General features: G+C 38.4%; 1 protein-coding gene across 3 annotated transcripts in view; it reads left to right on the forward strand.

Moving 5' to 3' along the window:
- Nucleotides 1-15730, forward strand: part of LOC136884782 (uncharacterized) — a 302644-nt gene extending 286914 nt beyond the window's left edge. For all 3 annotated transcript variants that reach the window (XM_067157084.2, XM_067157077.2, XM_067157091.2), the window contains 2 exons: nucleotides 1230-1417; nucleotides 15225-15730. In XM_067157084.2, coding sequence (XP_067013185.2) covers nucleotides 1230-1417; nucleotides 15225-15525 — 489 coding nt within the window. In that variant the 3' untranslated portion in view covers nucleotides 15526-15730. The remainder of the gene's footprint in view (nucleotides 1-1229; nucleotides 1418-15224) is intronic.
- The last annotated feature ends 5215 nt before the right edge of the window (nucleotides 15731-20945 follow it).

A 20945-nucleotide genomic window follows, 5' to 3' on the forward strand; every position in this document is an offset into this window, starting at 1 on the left:
AACCCCACTGTCGGCAGCTCTGAAGATGGTTTTTCATGGTTTCCCATTTTCATACAAGGCAAACGCTGGGGCTGTACCTTAATTAAGGTCACAGCCGCTTCTTCCTTCCCACTCGTAGCCCTTTCCTGTCCCATCATCGTTGCCATAAGACCTATCTGTGACAGTGTGATGTAAAGCAACTTGTAAAATAAAAGTAGTAATAATAATAATAATAATAATAATAATAATAATAATAATAATAATAATAATAATAATAATAATAATAATAAAATTGGTAAGAGGCTTTCTATTAAGCTTACTTGGTGTGTATACATTATGGTATAAAATGTTAAAATTATCAGTGACACCTTAATATGCCTCTCATTGAACTGTTCAACATTCTTTGAAAGAAATTATGTATGTCAGTTTGTTTCATAACTCTGTTAATAGAAATTGACACACACACAAAGACCTTATTAAATCTAGAAATACCAAATACTCTTCTGGGACATCACTAACACTAGGTAGGAACTGCTGAAGCGATTCACATGCTGTTACTGCATCTCCTGGCGTTATCATAATTGACATGAGTTGTTCCTCCAGATCATCCTCATCTTCCTCTTCTTGATCGTCAGGATTCCCTCTAATTTCAGCAATTATGTCTTCCTCTGTAGATTCTAGGAGATTAGAATCATCATCAACAGCAATGTATTCTTCTGCAGGAGGAAGGTTCATTACCAGCTGAACACTGTAATTGTTGAGAGCAGGAGACTGCGAATTAATGCCCTCTTCAGTGGAACATCTTTCATTGGCTTAATTTCTAACCTCACAGGATTCCTGGAAGGTTCACATACAACATGATGGTAATCCATAGTTTAAACTTCTTTCGCCCTTTGCATTTTTCACTTTCACTTTCTACAAAACCTAGCAGCAGATATGGCTTGACCACTGGGTTGCACAATATCTTGAACTGTGCAAGGATGGTCTAACTGTGGGCAGTTCGTCAGATGGTCCAAATCGTGCGCAGCACCACGCTTGCACTGATCATCCCCATCAGCTAGTAGGAGACCCCATCTCTGCATGTTGGTCTTACATCATGACACATCCATGCTCTCGTAGATATAGTGTGTGTTGGTTGAGATTGTGACAGCTATTATTGATGTTTGATTTTGATAGCTTGCTTCTGTAGTGATATATATTTATTACCTTGGAAAGGAATAGAGAGTAAAATAAAGTGTATTGTAATGCAGGCTGACAACGAAAATGGAGAAGTGCCTTGGTTAGCGTACATGGAAGATGCTCTCCGTGTTCTGAAGTCGGATGCAGAGCATGATTTTTCACAGCCACCAGTTGATTCTGACAAGTTGTATATGTCCATTGGAGAACATGACATCATTGAAGTTGCTCATCCAGCCCCGGCCGAGGGTATGGTCAAAAGGTAAGAGGGTATTTTTGGCAATTGATTGTGTGTATTACAAGTCTATAGGTATAAGTACATGCATAGAAGGCTTATTGCACTAGGACTTGTGATACCTTGCCTTGATTATATTGACCCGAAAGCCAGTTAACATTTGACGTGGCAATACTTCACGGGATATTGGAGGTAGAGAGGTAATAATTGACACATGATTGGCATGACATGGGGTTTTATTGACACAAAAATAAAGTACACAAAATGACCAACAGATGGTGTTGGACAGAAATACGTCAGGTACAAATGGTTACACCTGCTTGACCAACGACGAGTGCACAAACAGGCCACCGTATGGCGCTGGACAGCAACACGTCAGTGGTGCCGCATGAGACCTGTGTACGGTATAAAAGGAGCTAGGCATAGAATCTCAAGGATAATTTAATAAAACCACCTATTCAATACTTTCCACGTTTAATGTGTTTTGATCTACATGAATTTATGTAGACTTATCAGGTCAGGTACATGTTTCACCCATTATTTGGGCATCTTCAGCCTGTAGACAACCTTTAGGTCAAGATTTGGGACCTTTTTAACCATATATAGTATAATATACGGGCGTTAATAATCTCTTAAGACTAACATGCCAGGATAATAATTTTTAAAATGTGAATCAAACGTAACTGTGGGTAACATAAATTAATGGTGTTTTAACACAAATAAAAACTTGTTGGTCCTATTCTATGCAACTTAAAAATAAGTCCAAAACTAAAATGGATCTTCTTCCTCTGTCTTAAGTCTTGAGAAAAGAGGATATTGATACTGGGGCTTATTTGACCCATATATTTCATTTTCATGTTCTTGACGTAACTAATGTTAAAATATGTTGTAAAACACTAGTGGAGATTTAAAACTGATTGTTATATATAGACTGGTCAAGTACGTTGTTGTGAATGAAACTGTAAACGTCTTGACTTCGGGTCTTATGTAATGACCAAAGCATTGTAAAGAGAACAATATTAGGCTCTTTCTTAGTTTTAGGCTGCTGCGTAATTGAGAAGGAACATCCTAGGCACTTGATACAGTCTTGTATGAATATCATTCCCGTTGACGTGTTGCTTGGTCTTTGGGAGGGATCTTAAGATTATCTGTAATGAAGTAAAAAAGAAATTTTAATTAACAATTTAGAGCACGTGTTGTGACAAAATGAATTAAACTAACACCTCATAACTGTAAAATGACTTTGTTCAATTCATACTAGGTGGACCTGTCTGTTCCGAAAGCACCTATCTTATTAACATTTCTGCTCCTGGTGTTGTATTGGTGCGGTAATGGAGGGGCGGGGCATGGAGGGAGAGTGGGGGTAGGCTGGTCTATGGGCATATGTGCTGTTGCTGGTGGTTAGCTTCATGTTCGATGACTTCATTTTCAGAAAGACTCTCTTCATCTCATACTCTGCAAGGATCTCTCGAGGAAGGGCGGGCTTAACATTTGGCATGGTGGATGAAGCATTTAAGTGTGGAGATTTAAAATTGAGAGATTTTGTTTTGATTTGAATTCACGATATTAATGAATCTAGGTGTTAATTCGTACAAAGAACTTTTAATTTCATTGACATCGTTAAGATTTTTATTTTTAAAGTTCTGTCCAAAAAGATGTGTAGATTTTCCAGATCTTACCATAATTAGAAGCATAGGTAAAGGGAAATTAATGAACAAACTTAACGTAATGTATCTCTTCCAATGTCATGTAATTAATCGCTGTTGCTCTGGACGCTCTCATTGGTGATAAACCTTTCTATAACATCATCAGCTAGACCCTCCAGCTGCCACATCTGGTCTTCTTCTTACATGGTGTATCCAATGCAGTTCTTTCAGTTATTTGCGGATTTTAATTTACCTGTCTTTCTAAACTGTGTTTGCATGTTATGGATGGAACTGGCCGATAAACCACACAACTCTGCACTTAGTTTCTTTACCTCTTTTACTGCTAAACCTGAATTATATGAGCCGCTGAGAGCCAAAGTGGTCTAAGTCAAGAAATGTCAGTTTTTGAGTTATACCACTCAGTGCACTTATAAAGCATGAAAATTTGTTGTGAAGAAGTGGTATAACGATAACTCTCACGGGAGACACTTAAGAGCGCTAGATGCATTCGTCCCATCACGCAGAGTTGAGTGCATTTACAGGAATGGTGGTATAATTGCGCCACGGCCACGTGGTTGTGTTGTTCTGTTTTCATTATCATTGTTATTTACGTTCTAAAATAAAAAACTCCTTGTAACTGTGCTAGTAAGTATCGATATTTTCTTTATTTAGATTTTTAATATTCAGGTGTTATTAACCCCTCAGCGCCGACCTCTATACGTTGTATAGATCCTCTTTTCTTCCGTAGCCGCCGACCTCTATACGTGGTATAGACCCATGCATGGTTTCGCATTTACGGCTATAGCGCGAAGAGTTTTGGAGTTATGAATTTGCAAATTGTTTTGTTTCCAAGAAGAAATGTTGGGGTTTATCAGTGTTGTAAAATAAGAATGAAGATCATTAAAATGTAGTTGTTTTTGTAAGGGTAAATATTTGTCAAGTAGGTCTGAGCACTAGTAATCTCTGCTTTTTTTTAAAGCCTGTTTGCTTCATTCTTTCCCACGTAATAAAATAAAGAAATGATGATATGAGAAGTTTGTCTTTTTGCGTGATGTTCTTTGCTCTATTTGTACATTGAGAGTGCAAAATATTTATCACATTGTCTTTATTTCTCGGCTTGTAATATTTTCGTAACTCTCCATGAGCGCTCTGTGTAGGCATCAGTTAGTGCTGCTTTCTGCCATACGATACGAGAACCAGTTGTTCATGGTATTGTACTGTATGGTACTGTATTTGATGGTATATATCTCGCTTGAAAGACGATGTCTCGACCTTTTATCTGAAAAATGTATCGAGTTGGTTTGTTTCGTCATGAATGTTATTCCCCTCATTCAGTTTCGTCCTGCTGCTTTTGGCCTCGCTGCAGCTTCATCAGTCTGTGTGACGCGCCACGCACAGCCGTGGTTTGACCGACAGTAATGTGCATGAAATATTGTATAATTTAGATGAGAGTTTAGTCGGAAGTAGTAGTGACAGTATTAGTAGAAGTGATAATTAAATAAATGATGCGGCTGTGGCGGATGCTGTGGTAAATGATGAGAGTGACGATCAGGAGGAACCAGTACTCGGACATTTCGTGTAGGAGATTATGGATAATTATACAGGTCAAAGGGAAGTTTTCAACAGTGAATTCGGATTCCTAAATTCTCTAATAATATCCAGACAAGTCACAGGGACAAACACTGAGCAGTTAGGCCTATCTTATCGCGTTCAGTTGGAGGAAGGTTTGTTTACATAATAAGCTCGCTCGGCCGGGAAACGAAATATTCAAGGCTGGCGCGCATCAGATAATACAGTTCCAAGGTTGCAGGAAAGACATTTTATCATGAAATTATCGCACAAGGGTGAGAAATACAAACCTCAGAGACGTATCGTGTGTTCTAAACACGGAGAAAAGACGACGTCGGTGTACTGCTGCCAGGAGTGTGACGTGGGTCTCTGTCTCGAAGAGTGCTTCGAACTGTATCACATGAAACTAAATTACTAAGGTAACGTGAAATAATTATGTCATTATCTGCATGTACATAGTTCTATCATAAGGAATTCAAAATTTCGTGATTATCGGCCTACTCTTATACTTGTAGCAACGCTTTAAGTGAATCAATGTATTTCAGTCGCGCGTAGTTAAAATCTCATCCGGCTGCGGGGTAGGAAGCTCCTAAAATTGTTGCGACGCTGAGGGGTTAAAGTAAAAATAGTCTTTATAAGGGAAATTCGCTCATAGTTCATGCTATCAGGATACACTTTTCTTCCAAACGATCAGGATTTCGGAGTTATCGAGAGCTAATCAAGAACTGCTCAAATTTTCACTCCGGATGATTGGTGTAATACCATTCAAAGGGCAAGGAAAAAACAACCCTTTGCCATTTATACGATGGCTCTGAATGACTTTGTCTCAACAAAAGACAGAGGAAAGTGTAACATTTAGAAAGATGAACATGCAAAATGAAAAGTTCAGTTGGCTTCTTGTTCGATGACTTCATTTTCAGAAAGACTCTCTTCATCTCATTCTCTACAAGGATCTCTCGATGAAGGAATCCCTTTCAAATCTTTGGACATTACTCCTTCACATCGTGTTCGTGGCCGTCCTCGTTTGTCTGGTGTTCAACTTATCCCTCTCAACAACGTTGTGCGACCTGTCACCGAGGCTAAGAAGAGGGACATGATGACCCTTCTCCCATACATCCCTCTGGTACACCACACTTTCTTCAATCAGCTGACAACTGTGAATTTGGCTGTGGAGTATGGACCTGATTATGTGGACCCATTACAAGAGGAAGATGATGTAGATTGTTAAATTGAGTAAATTGCCATCTTCCATTAAATTTAAATTTCAGCATGATAATTTAATTTTCAGAAATTTTGACATTTGCGAAAAACAATTTATTTATAATTCATGAGTGTCCGTACTGCTGAACTATTAGACCAGATTGTGTACCTAGCATTTAACAACAGAGCAATTTTTTTAACTCAGTCTCTGAGAGAAAAGGTTGTAATGGAAGCCGTATGTGCAGTTTCACATCTACTGTACAACATTATGTTTTGTTAACAATTATTTTATAAATACATTCCCATATTAGAGGTTAAAACACAACCTATACATTTTCCTTTTCCTCAGCATCACCAAAACATTTATCGGAAGAATGGTATAACTCTTGATTTGTACAACTTTACCTTTCGCTTTGAGTAAACTGCTGAAAGGAAAAGTGGTGCTCCAAATTTTAGGAACAATAAAAAGCCATTTAAGGAACAAATAACTAAAATGTCTTTATTAAATATAATTATAATATATCGTCTGCATATTTCATCAAATGAATCATGAATTCTTGTAAAGCCTGAATTTACATGAAACGAAACACGAAACCTTTAATTTCTCAGAATGGGAAAAAATTGACTTAGACCACTTTGGCTCTCAGCAGCTCATATTTACTTAATTTATTGAGCAGTCACGATTAACTGCCTATGATCACTTATGAGCAATTTTCCTCTTATGTGCTTCACGACGCATGATGGTCCTACCTCTTGCTCCATTTCTTTCGCACCGAATATTGACACTCTGATTGGCGATGCAGGGTGTGGCACTTTACCTTCACACTGCACAGTAGAGGTCTGCAAATGACCCAGTTTGTTCGCTGACACTCATTCGACCCTCATACAGTTAACTGTATCTCGGTCGATTTTGAGCAAGTTGGCTAGCAGCATGTTCTCTGAGGTAAGGTGGCTGGTGCGCTTGCGGACAATATCAACAAAGTTACAACAAATAAAAGGAGCGAGGAAAGGAGGGTGGCTGACTATAACATGTTGGACACCATGCAAATATTTTAACAAAATAATTGCAAACTTACTATAAACGTTGTGAGATCAACCTGTCACATTAGTAGACACAGAACACTAACTTGTAGAAAACATTCATCATTATTATGCTATCTGTTTTAATACAGTATGAACCAAGAGAATGTCACTATCTTGGTTAAGCAAGTTCCTTTTGTTACTAATAGGTTACCATTTGAACTGAAATTTCTTTCACTTGCCACATTGGAGACTGGAATAGACAATAATTATTTTCTTCGCTAGCAAAGCAAGTCTCAGATATTCTGTGCTGTTATTTCTCCATTATGCAAGGGGATCATCATCAGAAAGGCGGCAATCTTTTAATAAATAAACTGTTGTTCTAAGAATATTGGCAACTTTTATTCATTCATAGTCTGCGCCAACATTAACTCATGTTTGACAGAGATTTAGGAACCTATTCCTGAAAGAACCATAAAGGGATGGAGATCTGTTGCGCACATTTTGACACACTTTTGTGTAATGTTTTGTTTGATATCATGCGGTATCGTATTTGATGGATGCATTACATTCGGCCGTACTTTACACACGAGTGCCTTCATATGTAAGGTGGTAAATGCAGACGTCAATAAGGAAGCATAACACTTGCATGGCACACATCCTACACATTAACCATACGCAGTTGTTACCACACTAGTGTCCAAAAGTTAAGCATAATCACTAAACGAGGTCATACCGCTTGATAGGAATGTCAGACGGATTGCTGAACAAACAGAAGCTGACTCACACACCATATGTCACCCAACTTGTCCAAAAAAACAGTGTCAGAAAGGTTCTGATAGCTAAGGTACACCTTTGACAACAACTAACAAAACTTGGCAATGTCTTCCACAACAAAAGTGCTGTTAATAGGGTGTATGGTTACCCCTAATTATTAAAATGAAAAGCGCACAATGTGCAAAAACAATTTTTGTACAGATGGTCAATTATGCTAATGCCATTCTTATTATTGAGGTTGTCCTCATTTTGCAGTTTTGTGCATGGTATCTTTCACAATGATCGTTGCACAGGTTACAAATACAGTCTTCGTTCGGCTGGTGGAAGTTTTTGGTTTGGCAGAATCTGTGGTGAAATCCATGAGTGGCGTAACATGTGATTATGTGCCGTAGCTCGTAATTTGCTTGCTTCCACTCTTCCGTCATTATGGCGTCCGTGGAGTAGAAGTTGGTCCAAATAGCATTTTGTTTCTCATTTGAGGTTCGGCATGCATTCTCATAGGGCCACACATGCAGCAACATGGCATGCTCTCTATCAGATTGTCCAAGAGCTCTTGTGGCTGTCGATCCCATTCCTCCGAAAGGACAATGCGAAGGTCTTGGAGGGTCCTTGGTGGAGACTGACGGGATGCAATTCGCCTCCCCAGTGCATCCCAGGCATGTTCTATAGGATTCAGATCCGCAGTCCTCGCTGGTCAGTCCATGGGATAAATGTCTTCCCAGCCAGAAATTCATCCACCAGAGCAGCACGGTGCAGTCGGGCATTATTGTTCATGAAGAGGAAGTCTGGACCAACCGCACCTCTGGAGAGTCGAACATGTGGTCTGAGTACCTCATCCCTGTATCTCTGAGCGTTAACAGTGTTCCTTGGACCATCCGTGAAGATGTGCAGGTCCGTACAGCCATTCAACTTGATGCCACCCCACACTACGACGCCACCACTACCATACTCATCCCTTTCCACAATGTTCCTGTGGTTGTATCGGCTACCCGGTTCTCTCCAGATTAATGTGCAACGGGAATCGTTCTGCAAACTGAAGCGGGATTCATCTGTGAAGATTCATTCATGGTCCAGTTTCGATGTTGATGGCTCCACAGTCTGTGCTGGAGTGAGCGGGACGCACGCCACTGGACGTCAGGCAAACAGCCCTGCTGTTCTGAGCCTCTGGTACACAGTTTGCCAGGAAACGGCAACCCCTTAGATGGCTGCAAGCTCCGCCGACAATCGTCTTGCAGGTGCACTCCGATTTCGTCGGGTGGTTAAGGCCAGATATCGGTCCTGCTGTGAGGTGGTTACCCTTGGTCGACCTGGTACTGGCCTACGACTAACATCTCCTGTGTCTCAAAATCGTCTCCAAAGCCTGGAAATAACACTTTGTGGCACATTCAAGGATACAGCGACTTTGGTCTGTGTCTGGCCTGCTTCCAGGCGGCTGAGTATTCTACCCTGCAAAACGGGGTCCAAATGGCGTCATTGTACCATTATGTTGTCACGTTCACCACGAGGCTACACTCCGCACACTATAACAGGGTAGACATGACTGAGGGAATATGGGGCGCAGGCACTGGCTGTGTTTACCTTGTGTTTACGCCGCTAGTCAAAGCAGGGAACACTTCTTTCCTATAATGAGCGAACACACAAGGTTGGTAGGTGCATATGTCGTGCGACTTGCAGTCTGTTTCCTGTTGCCCTGCTTACTCGTAACTTATGCTTAAGTTTTGGACACTAGTGTAGTAGGAATATTCCCACATTTTGCCGTTCTTCCTTCCTTTATTTGGTAATCCATATTGCTTCCGCTCAGGTTTTGCCTTCACCCTGTCTTTGGACTCCCATTCCATGTTTGCAACGAATGTCATAGTGATTACGAATGTGAATCAGGTGGACCGAATTTGGTGCGTTCACTTAGGCAGTCGGACAGATCGCGCTCACTAGCAGAGCAGGACTTAACTGCGCAACTATCTTCATTTGATAGACCATGAATGGGGAATGTGGACCTTTACTGTATACCTCGGGGCTTCCCCGCAGTACCAAAGGGTAGGGAATGGTCCACCTATTCAGTACCATTAGATTAATGTTGTTATCTTTTGATGCTGATGAAATGGGAGACCCAATTTTGAGGTCAGAGTTTGACAGAGCTGTGAGTGACCTAAATAGGAACAAGACACCTGGAATTGATGATATTCCCTCTGAATTACTGACTGCCTTAGGAGAAACCAGCATGATAAGGTTATTTCATTTAGTGTGCAAGATGTATGAGACAGGAGAAGTCCCATCCGATTTTCGGCAGAATGTTGTTATACTTATTCCCAAGAAAGCCGGTGCTGACAGGTGTGAAAACTACCGCACGATTAGTTTAGTATCTCATGCCTGCAAAATTTTAACACGTATTATTTACAGAAGAATGGAAAAACAAGTTGAAGCTGAGTTGGGAGAAGATCAATTTGGCTTCAGAAGAAATGTATGAACACGTGAAGCAATCCTGACTTTAGTCTGATCTTAGAGGATCGAATCAAGAAGGACAAGCCCACGTACATGGCATTCGTAGATCTAGAAAAAAGGCATTCGATAATGTTGATTGGACCCGGCTATTTATGATTCTGAAGATGATAGGGATCAGATACCGAGAACGAAGAATTATCTACAACCTGTATAAAAATCAGTCTGCAGTGATAAGAATCGAGGGCTTTGAAAAAGAAGCAGCAATCCAGAAAGGAGTGAGGCAAGGCTGCAGTTTGTCCCCTCTCCTTTTCAATGTTTACATAGAACAGGCAGTAAAGGAAATCAAAGAGAAATTTGGAAAGGGAATCACAGTCCACGGAGAGGAAATCAAAACCTTGAGATTTGCCGATGATATTGTTATTTTATCTGAGACTGCGGAAGATCTCGAGAAGTTGCTGAATGATATGGATGAAGTCTTAGGTAAGGAGTACAAGATGAAAATAAATAAGTCCAAAACAAAAGTAATGGAGTGCAGTCGAACGAAGGCAGGTGATGTAGGAAATATTAGATTAGGAAACGAAGTCTTAAAGGAAGTAGATGAATATTGTTACTTGGGTAGTAAAATAACCAACGATGGCAGAAGTAAGGAGGACATAAAATGCAGACTAGCACAAGCAAGGAAGAGCTTTCTTAAGAAAAGAAATTTGCTCACTTCAAACATTGATATCGGAATTAGAAAGATGTTTTTGAAGACTTTTGTGTGGAGCGTGGCATTGTATGGAAGTGAAACATGGATGATAACTAGCTCAGAAAGAAAGAGAATAGAAGCTTTTGAAATGTGGTGTTACAGAAGAATGCTGAAGGTGAGATGGATAGATCGAATCACGAATGAAGAGATACTGAATCGAATTGGTGAGAGGAGATCGATTTGGCTACATTTGACGAGAAGAAGAGATAGAATGATAGGACACATCTTAAGACACCCAGGACTTGTTCAGTTGGTTTTTGAAGGAAGTGTAGGTGGCAAGAACGGTAGGGGTAGACCAAGGTATGAATATGACAAACAGATTAGAGCAGATGTAGGATGCAATAGTTACGTAGAAATGAAAAGGTTAGCACAGGATAGGGTGGTATGGAGAGCTGCATCAAACCAGTCTATGGACTGATGACTCAACAACAACAACATCTTTTATTAATGTTGGTATTAGTTTTAACCTTCTTATAGTAAGTCATTTTCAACCATGATCAAATTGAAAATAGCATGCATAATATGAACACCAATAAATATTACAATTGGAATGTCTTAATTTGTGTTGCACAATGTTGAGTACACACATAAGACCTGTCCAAACTGATGTCTGAAGTCCAGTGGGGTAATGATATCTTGTCTTCATTGGTAAGTGAGTGGGGATGAAATGTCAGATTACACATTTTAAAAAATGGAATTAACACATTAAAACTGTTGTTACTGGTGTTGTTGAACTATGCCAGTGTCCTTATAATAAACATGTATTCTTGAGTCTTGAATTGATCTTGGAGCTGATAATTCATGGTTAATGCTTGTTGTGGACCCATTCGATTCGCAAATTATGCCTTAACAAATAGAATGTACAAGCAGCTGTTTATATAGCATTAAAGGGGACATTCACAACTTGAATAAGTGGCCTTTCCATCTGATGAAATGATCTTTGTTAAGATTCAGTGTGAAGTGAATGTCCCCACCCTCCTCATAGTTTATGTGCACTCGGCACGGGCATAGACATTTGTCTATGGCTACTGTAGCATCGCTTATAGGATTATTCTAAAACCTCACTCTGATTTGAGCATGCCAGACTGAGTAACCTTGTACGAGGCAAATTGAGTAGAGTGCTACAAACAACAAAACTTCATACGTCTCAAGGTTTGATGTCTACTGGAAATGGGCGCTGTGTTGCAGCTCACCTTGCTATGATGCACTGTGGATGGTATACCTTACAGTGGTTTCAAACTTTAGATCTTTCTCTTTTTTCCAGTGACTTTAGGATAGCCCCCTATGCTCTTCTTTCTGTCTACCTCTCTTTGTCATGCCAGGCGGTATGACTCAGACAAATTGGCAGGTTCGATCCCAGCTCAGTCCGCTGATATTTGAAGATGTTCAAATATGCCAGCCCCGTGTCAGTAGAGTAGAGTGTATAAGATTTGCAGATGATATGGTTGTGATGGCATAAAGCGCACAGGAAATGATTAAAATGTTAGATGAACTCAACACGAAATTAGAAGTATATGGAATGAGAATTAAGAAGAAAACCAAAAGTTTGATAATTGGAGGAAGAAATAGAAAATGCTGTGTTAATATAGGGGGTGAAGAAATAGAGCAAATCAATAACTTTAAATATTTGGGAAGTATGATCAGGGAAGATTAAGATTAAGGGCCGAATTCATAGTCAGCACCTCATAAGCGGAACCCTTAAGTAATAAGGGATCACTTATAATAAGTATTCACTTATATGAGTTTAAATTTCATAGACAGCACTTGAAGAGCACACTCATTGATACAGTAAGTATTCACTGGAGATGTGTGCAATGCTGTATATTATGCCCATGCTTCCTGGATCGTGTAGTTCTGGCTACCGAATAGTGGGTTGATCTCTTGTGTTTTGTTTATAGAAGGACATTGAGCGACCGCGCACAACATTTTTGAGGTTAAATGATCGTCTATATTGTATTTGGTTATCAGAATGGATAACAAAACAGCGAGCTGAGACAGCACCTGCAAGAACATGCGCATAATATAGAACAAGCAGACCGACACAGTTTATCATCAGAATATGAATGACGTGGGAAAAACTTGTTGTAGACATTGCAAACTACGAAAATGCCCAGAGTCTAATTTTCTTCTTATAATATGTTTATAGTTAACCAGGTACTCAAACCTATACAAATATTCATCCAAATGTACAATATCTAGCCTTACAACGCTTTTAATGATTTGACAAATATATCCGCAGCAGTTACGTTGTAATAGGCCTAATTACTTCCCAATAAAATGTAAATAGTATGTTTTGATGTGGGATGCCATAATTTCAGAAACTTCTGATATATCCGGCAAACGATTGGTTGACTAGCCTGATATAATTAGCACAAATCAACCTTAAAATAAATGGTGGTAGTGCAACACGTTCATTTTTCTTATAACTCAGTATAGTTATTACTATTCCATACAGTCTTGACAACTTATCAACTTGTAACACGTTTCCAATTAATTAAGCGAAATACCGGTAATGACGATGGTGATGATAATAATAATAATAATAATAATAATAATAATAATAATAATAATAACCTGAAATTAAGAGGTGGCATAAAATCTCAAAACAATATCTTCATTAATAGTGAGATAGTGAGTCCTCTAGAGGTTATGTTCATTCTCTCTCACCAAGGAATAAGAATATTCATAACTCTCACTGTATTAAAACAAAACCTTCTTTAAATTGATGGTCAATTACATTTTGACAGGATTTTCCATCTCTACTGTGTGCACGGAAAGCATTCTGTGAATGAAATGCAACATATTCAGCAAAATCATTATCCTCCATCTTGCTGCAACATACGTGAGTCTCGTAAGTGTGTGTGGGAGGTCCACTTATAGCAATAAGTGGGACACTTAAGTAGGTAATATGAAATGAAACCTGGCTTAAAAGGGGCACTTATGTATAAGTGCTGTCTATGAATTCGGCCCTAAGAAAAGAATTGCCATAGCAAAAGGAGGTTTCAAGAGAAAATTGAAATGAATTTGTGGGCCACTAAACAAAGATTTGTGTAAAAGATTTGCCAAGCATTGCACTGTACGGTGCAGAGACTTGGACAGTACGGAAGATAGATGAAAGAAGATTGGAGGCGTTAGAGATGTGGATATGGAGGAGAATAGAACAAGTGAAATGGGAAGACAAGAAATGATGAGCTGGAGAAGAACGAACTATGTTGCAAATCATTAGAAGGAGAAAAATGAACTGGATTGGACATTGTTTGAGGAGGGACTGTTTACTGAAAGAAGGAATAGAAGGAATACAAGGAATGGTGAAAGGCAAAAGAAGAAGAGAAATGAAAATATATCAAATGCTGGACAACATCAAAGGAAAGTAATATACAGAGATGAAAAGTTTGGCTATGGACAGGCAAAAGTGGAAGAGGTTTGTTCCATGACAGGACCTGCTATAAGGCAGAATACATGAATGGATGATTGAACATGTTAGTAGATGTACTGCTGTTAGAGAAAATGCTGGCACTTTGACATCTCTGAAAACTGTAATAGTTGTTAGTCGAATGTAAAACCACCACCACCACCACCATCATCATCATCATCATCATCATCATCCTTGAATAATAATAATAATAATAATAATAATAATAATAATAATAATAATACAGTAGAATCCTGCTAACTTGACCTTGACTCCCGATAGCTCAACATACCGTGTAACGAAAAGTCTAAGTTCCTTTTGAGGGATATTTTTTTAAAATTTTTCATCACTAGAGCATTGCAAAAATTAGATGTAAAACTTTTCAGACATTTGCTCTTCCATATAACTTGACAACTTGACAAGCACTATTTTTTTCTTCTTTCTTTTAATCATTAAATGACTTTTTCTGGTCAAGCAGAACACTATCTTTGAAATAATGTGGTCTGTTAACAGCTAATCTCTAACATCGCCTAAACATTCCAAGCAGTACAGGTACACTATGGATTTTTTGTTTCTCCGTTACTTAGATGACAAAGCTGCATGAAGACGGAATGAGTGCGAGAGACATTCAAACATCACAACTTTTTTTACCTACAAAGAACTAGTCATTTCTTTGGTATTGTATGTAAGTTTCTTCTTAATTTTTAACAATTATTTCAGGGTATGTTGTACTTTTCTGTGTCGTGTATTGTGCTATAACTTTCAGTAGAGAATTATGCAGTAAAATGTTATGAATTGTGAATAACCTGCCCCCTTATTCCATAAAACTCAACATTTTGAAAACTCGACATCATGTCAGTCCACATTAGGTCTAATTTGCAGGACTCTAATGTAGTAATAATAATAATTTGCTGAAATTTATATAAAACATTTACTTTGCTGATTTTCATTATGATATGTATTCTACTGCATTACCTATGCTAATTATGAGCTCTTTTGAGTTTTTATTCTTATAATTTTCAGATTGGAGGGTTGTCCTCGCCTTCATTTGGCTCCTGTAGCATCAGGACGTGCTGTTGTACGTGAAGAGCAGATGCGTCAGCAATTCTCTGCACAGACAGGTGCTCTTGCATTTGATTCTGAGTTTGATGCAGTTGTAGAGTCTATACTAGGGAACTGTCGAGACAGCTTCATGTGTGTTCGTGGTGTGGCTGATTACAAGGATGGAACTCGTCGACGGGAATGGCAGCCTTATGCTGCTCTAGCTGCAGCTAGTGTTATGAAAGCTGTTATCTGTGGGATGGACCCACCTACAGATGTGTGAACACTGTATTTAATTAGTTCCAGTAGCATCTCTCTTCCTGCATGTACTGATTGAAAATATAGAGCAGCATTTCCTGGCTCTCCCCATTAATGAGATGAGCAGATTTCCCATAAAATTTATCCATTTCATCTTAATTCTGTAATATCCACTTATTGGGAATTGTTGGGTTAGTGACAGTTGTGAAAAATAATTGTGATGCAGATTATTAATATTCTCTCTCTCTTAGAAGAAAGATCCCATCTAACACGACAGCCAAATTGGTGTGAATAGATTAAGGCTTCATACTTTCTTCATAGGTGAGGTGATGCTCTTTTATGAATGAAAAATTAGCAATATTGAAAAGATGTGTGGAATTCATACAAAAGTGTATGTATACTGAAGAGAGTTGTTTTGGGATAAATGTATGGCCATTAGGTGTTCTAACAATTTACTATGATTGGGATGTCATATATTGTCAACTTCAAGAGTGCATCATTTTTATTGATTGGAAACGTTTTTGTTTGTTCAATGAAAATCCACAGCCACCCAAAATAAAATTTGATCGTCAATGAATCAGTGATAAAGTTAGTAACTAAGATGTACAGTATGTGGTTGAAAGTTTACAATATGAAAGTTGTAAGTTGGAGTTATCAGAGGCTAGAAAACTATATGTTTGATATTTGGGGTAGAAGGAAGAAAGGGCACTTTTTCATATTTATATTTTATGAAAAATGAAATATGTCTTCTAGAAACCATATCTACTTTTTGTTATACATTTTGCCCTTATATAACTGTAAATAATGAACTTTCCCCATGGAGAAATATTATATAAACACAGAATGCTGGGAATTAAATATCGACAGTAGCTGAATATCGACATTGAAAGAAAATTTGTGTCATATTCATCTCCTTGATCAACCAGGATAAGTGTGCTTAAATCGCATCCAATGGAAATGTTACTAAACTTTCACTGAACACATCCCTATGTAACTTTTTATTTCACTTTCTTTTTCTTTTCTGGTAATAGTATTTCACACCAGCATTGGTATTTAGAATCAAGTCCCATTTGATTCATACTTGTCTTTGTATCTACAGTTGCCTAACCTTTTTCCTTCCATTATCCCTGTTTGTTTCTACTATTTTTATTCAGCCAGTTTTACTAACCTGGATGTATAGTCACTAAAAAAATAGAATGAGCTTATATATGCTCCTTGCATTTAATATTTTATCAGACTTAATTTTAACTATTATCAAAATATAATTCACCTCTCATGTAGATACAAATGCTGTAGATAGCCACAACAAACATTATGGGTTTGTTTCTGAGGAAACTGCATCTGCAAGGAACTTCTACAATATAATGTGCACATTCTTTTTTTGAGTGACTGTACTTGAATGTTACTGTAGTGTGATCATCTTTGAGTTGACAATATTACTCCATATGGTCAGATTGTCTGTACTAACTTACAGATTAGTCATTATTAGAAAATTTTCAGAGTCTAGTTATTTATTCCTTGAACTGGTTCCTTCAATCTTGCCATATGTTTATTTTTATATAGAATCAATGAATCGGGAAAGTAGCTAGTCTTTTAGTAATAAGGATTAGTTTCCTTTGGATGATACATTGTACATTAAATTAATGAGATATAAAGAGATAGGTGAAGTTAGTCTGGACCTAGCCTCATGTGGGAGTTACAGTATAAGCATTCACAATCCAACTGTGAGTCAGCTTCGTTTGCAAGTTAATAAAATGATTGCGTGATGAGAAGTAGCTTGTTGTCTGTATTCTTGGATAAACTCCCATGTAGAGTCTCTACAAGTTCAAACTTCAGAGTGGATCATTTTTCCTGAAGGTAACTGAGTCTTCTTAAATTGAATTTAGTATGGAAAGGGTGACCCTCCCACTGCAATTCTGTGAGATTTTATTAATTTACCTAAGAGTCTAGGATTACTCAGTTTTTGTTATGAAGTGGTAGTTCTTCAGATGTCACCATGAGTTCAGGATTAGTACACCACATCTGTTACAGTGTATTCCTGATTGCTGAAGGATGTTTGGTAGAATGGCCAGACTGGATAGCTCAGGCGGTGGAGCAATGGCTTTCTGAGCCAAGTTGGCGGGTTTGATCCCGGCTCAGTCCAATGGTATTTGAAGGTGCTCAGATATGTCAGCCTCGTGTCGGTAGATTCACTGGCACATTACGGAAATCCTGCAGGACAAAATTCTGGTACCTCGATGTCTCCGAAAACAGTAAAAGTAGTTAGTGTGATGTAAAACCAGTAACGTTATTATTATTATTTTGTTGAGCTGGACAGAAACAGCATATTTTTAAAAATTAAGTGAGTAAAATACAATATAAGTAGTTTTTACAAAGTTGCTACTAGGTTGCTCAGCTATTAGGCCTATTATTGTTTTACCAATCTCTGAAGAAAAGAACAAGTTTAAACTGACTGTCAATGTTGGTAATGCAAGGTAAAGCTTGGTGATAAAGTTGCTAGCTTTTCAGAAGGGTGACCGTGATTTGGTTGGCAGCCAATGCTGGTGGGATTCTTGAATTCAGGTCATATCCCTATGGTTAGGATTTTGTACAAAAATGTGGATCCAGTGGTTTATGACCATTAGATTAATAGCTGCATAAAACTGCAAACTTGCTTTTTGAGAACTAACATGCCAGTTTTTTTTCAATACAAGATGGTGATGATGTTTGTTAGGGGACCAAATTTCAAAGTTTACTGTAGTGATGATAGAGTTTCCTGATACATTCATATAAAAATTAGTTTTGGAAACAGCACTCTCTTAACTGAGAAGTACTAGTGGACATGACTCGGAAATAGCCTTTGCTGGTGAGACATAGTGTTTACAGTGCACTGCGTCTTCTAATGTGGACTAGAACAAATGTATTACTTTCATTGACCTATCTTGTCTCATCCTTAGCTTTGACAGTAGGAAGTTGATGGAGGCACCACTGGTATCAGCAATGGCATTAATGCCATTCCTTATGCAGCCAGACCCTGTTATGAATGGTGTGAAGATTTGCTCATTGGATCATGCATTTCAGCGGGCTTGGCAGACAACATGTAATTGCAGCTTCTGACTTGGCAAGGAAAGCAACAGGAAATTACTATGCTCCTTATTTCCCTAGTATATCTGTTTGGTGATGCCTAGGTCTTCTGTGACTGCTGATGGTGGAGCTGTTGAGAATCCAGCCAGACTTTGGGCTCAGTACTGATCACATTGTAATGATGAGACAAGGAAGTGAAATATGAAAATGGAGTAGAGTGATTTTTCATTTGATTTGTGACAGCATCCATATTGGTTGATGTTTGGCAGAAAGTTAGTCCTTTCTACAGAAATACTCCAGAACAGCAATAATATGCCCCAAGTCCCATGTTCATGTTGTCACCTTTAAAACTATCAGAATCCTTTCAAGAACTCTTAGAGATTGAGAATGAGACAGCCTAATACCTTATCCTCCTCTGCAAATATTGAGTAAGTAACTCCTGAATTGAGTGAACCTTTAAGTTTATGTATCTAAGAATCACCCACAGAACATATCAACTACATTTATGCTCTTTTTTTTTTTTTCAGTGGCTGTTCGTTTCCTATATTTCCTCAGATATAATAGCTTTCATTTTCCACCTGTTATAAATGTCTTATTTAATTTCTGTGTAGATTGAGTTACTAAATTAATTCTCCTTCCTGATCATCTGTTTGACTTGTTCTTGACTCCTGTACTGAATGTATCGAGGTAGCTTTATCTCATTTCATTGGTGTGAATTCCCTCCATAGTAAGTATTATCAACTTGGGTGGGGGGGCATGATTAGGTCAGTGGCTTAGGTGCTGACTTCCCACCTGGAAGGCTGAGGTTCGAATCCCAGTCAATTCTGGGTTGTTGAGATTTTCATCTCAAAAATCACATGGTGTCGGGAAGGGCATGCAGCCTTAAACCCTCGGCCAAAATGAAAATGAGCCTGGGTGGCTCCAGCAACCTCGGAAATAACCGGGATAAGCTGAAGAAAGTAGTATGTGTTATCAACTTCTACTATCTTTCATCCTTCTTAATTCTTAGCCACTTGTTATACAATGTGACTGTCCTGTCATGTAATATGAACCAGGACAGTGCATGGTATTAATTCAGATGACATTTGCATTCAACTTTCGCTTCAGTTGTTTTTCTTTTTTCTGTGGTTCCCCATATCATCTCTCAACAAATTTTGGGATAGTATCTTGCTAGAGCACTTTGTAATTTCAAACCAAGAAACAAACAAGAAAGATGGTTTCATTTAATTGAATCTGCTAATCAAGAGACCAACATCATTTCATGATAAAAAATTCCACTGAGATTAGCTCAGCAAGCATGTTGAGAAGTTACCAGGTCTAACTCTCCTTTCCAATTCCCCATCTTGATTTCAAATATTCTCTCTACTACAACGTCCTACAGTCCTACATGTTTCAAATACAAGTAGTAGCCTATATACCATAGCTAAGACTGATAACTATACTGTCCCAAGCCCTATTTCCTATTTGTTACAGCAGTAAATGTCATGTACTGAGCAAGTGGCCTTGCAGTTAGGGTTGCGCAGGTGTGTGCTTGCATTCAGGAGATAGTGGGTTTGAATCCCCTACCAGCAGCCCTGAAGATGGTTTCCCATTTTCACACCAAGCAAATGCTGGGGCTGTACCTTAATTAAGGTCATGTCCGCTTCCTTCCCACTCCTAGCCCTTCCCTGTCCCATCATCGCCATAAAACCTATCTGTCTCAGTGCGATGTAAAGCAAAAAAAAAAAAAAAAAAAGTAAATGTCATGTAGTAGACTTATGTATATCCCTGAAAGAATTTAGGATAGGTTATGTTGGCCTATCTTGGGAAGAGCACATAGAGAACATACCATTTACTCTCCCATCCTCGATTGTTTTCCACAGGAGTTCTTGAGCTGAAACCCCTTTGACTGGCCTCTGTTCAGTGGTGGAAAATTATAAAGTGAGGCAAACTAGAATAAACATACTCTGATTAGCTTAGTACTGTAAGCTGCTGTTTATAGGTAAAGGCTGAAGATGCCAGAGGTTCTATACATTAACTTCCTACTGGAAAGACATGTTATTGCAATTTCTGATTGAGGTTCGTTCATTATGCTTAAAGAAAGCATTACTGTATTTATCCCCAAGTTATGTTATTCATTTAATCAGATCTACAAGTGCATTTATGTAACTGTTTGTTTATCTGAGTTCCATCTAATATAATAATGGAGCGGTACATCTGAAGGGAGAACTATAGATATAAAGAAAAATGAAAACATGGCAGCAACAGCTGAGAGAATAATGCTATATTGTACATCTCATTGGAATCCACAGTTTTGCAGTGGTTGTAGAACACTCCCCCTATGTATGTTTTTCTATATGAGAATAGGGTCTTGCCTGCAACTTCATTTTGAACAAGTATTTG

The sequence above is a fragment of the Anabrus simplex genome, chromosome 1 (assembly GCF_040414725.1).
Source record: "Anabrus simplex isolate iqAnaSimp1 chromosome 1, ASM4041472v1, whole genome shotgun sequence".
NCBI lineage: Eukaryota > Metazoa > Arthropoda > Insecta > Orthoptera > Tettigoniidae > Anabrus > Anabrus simplex.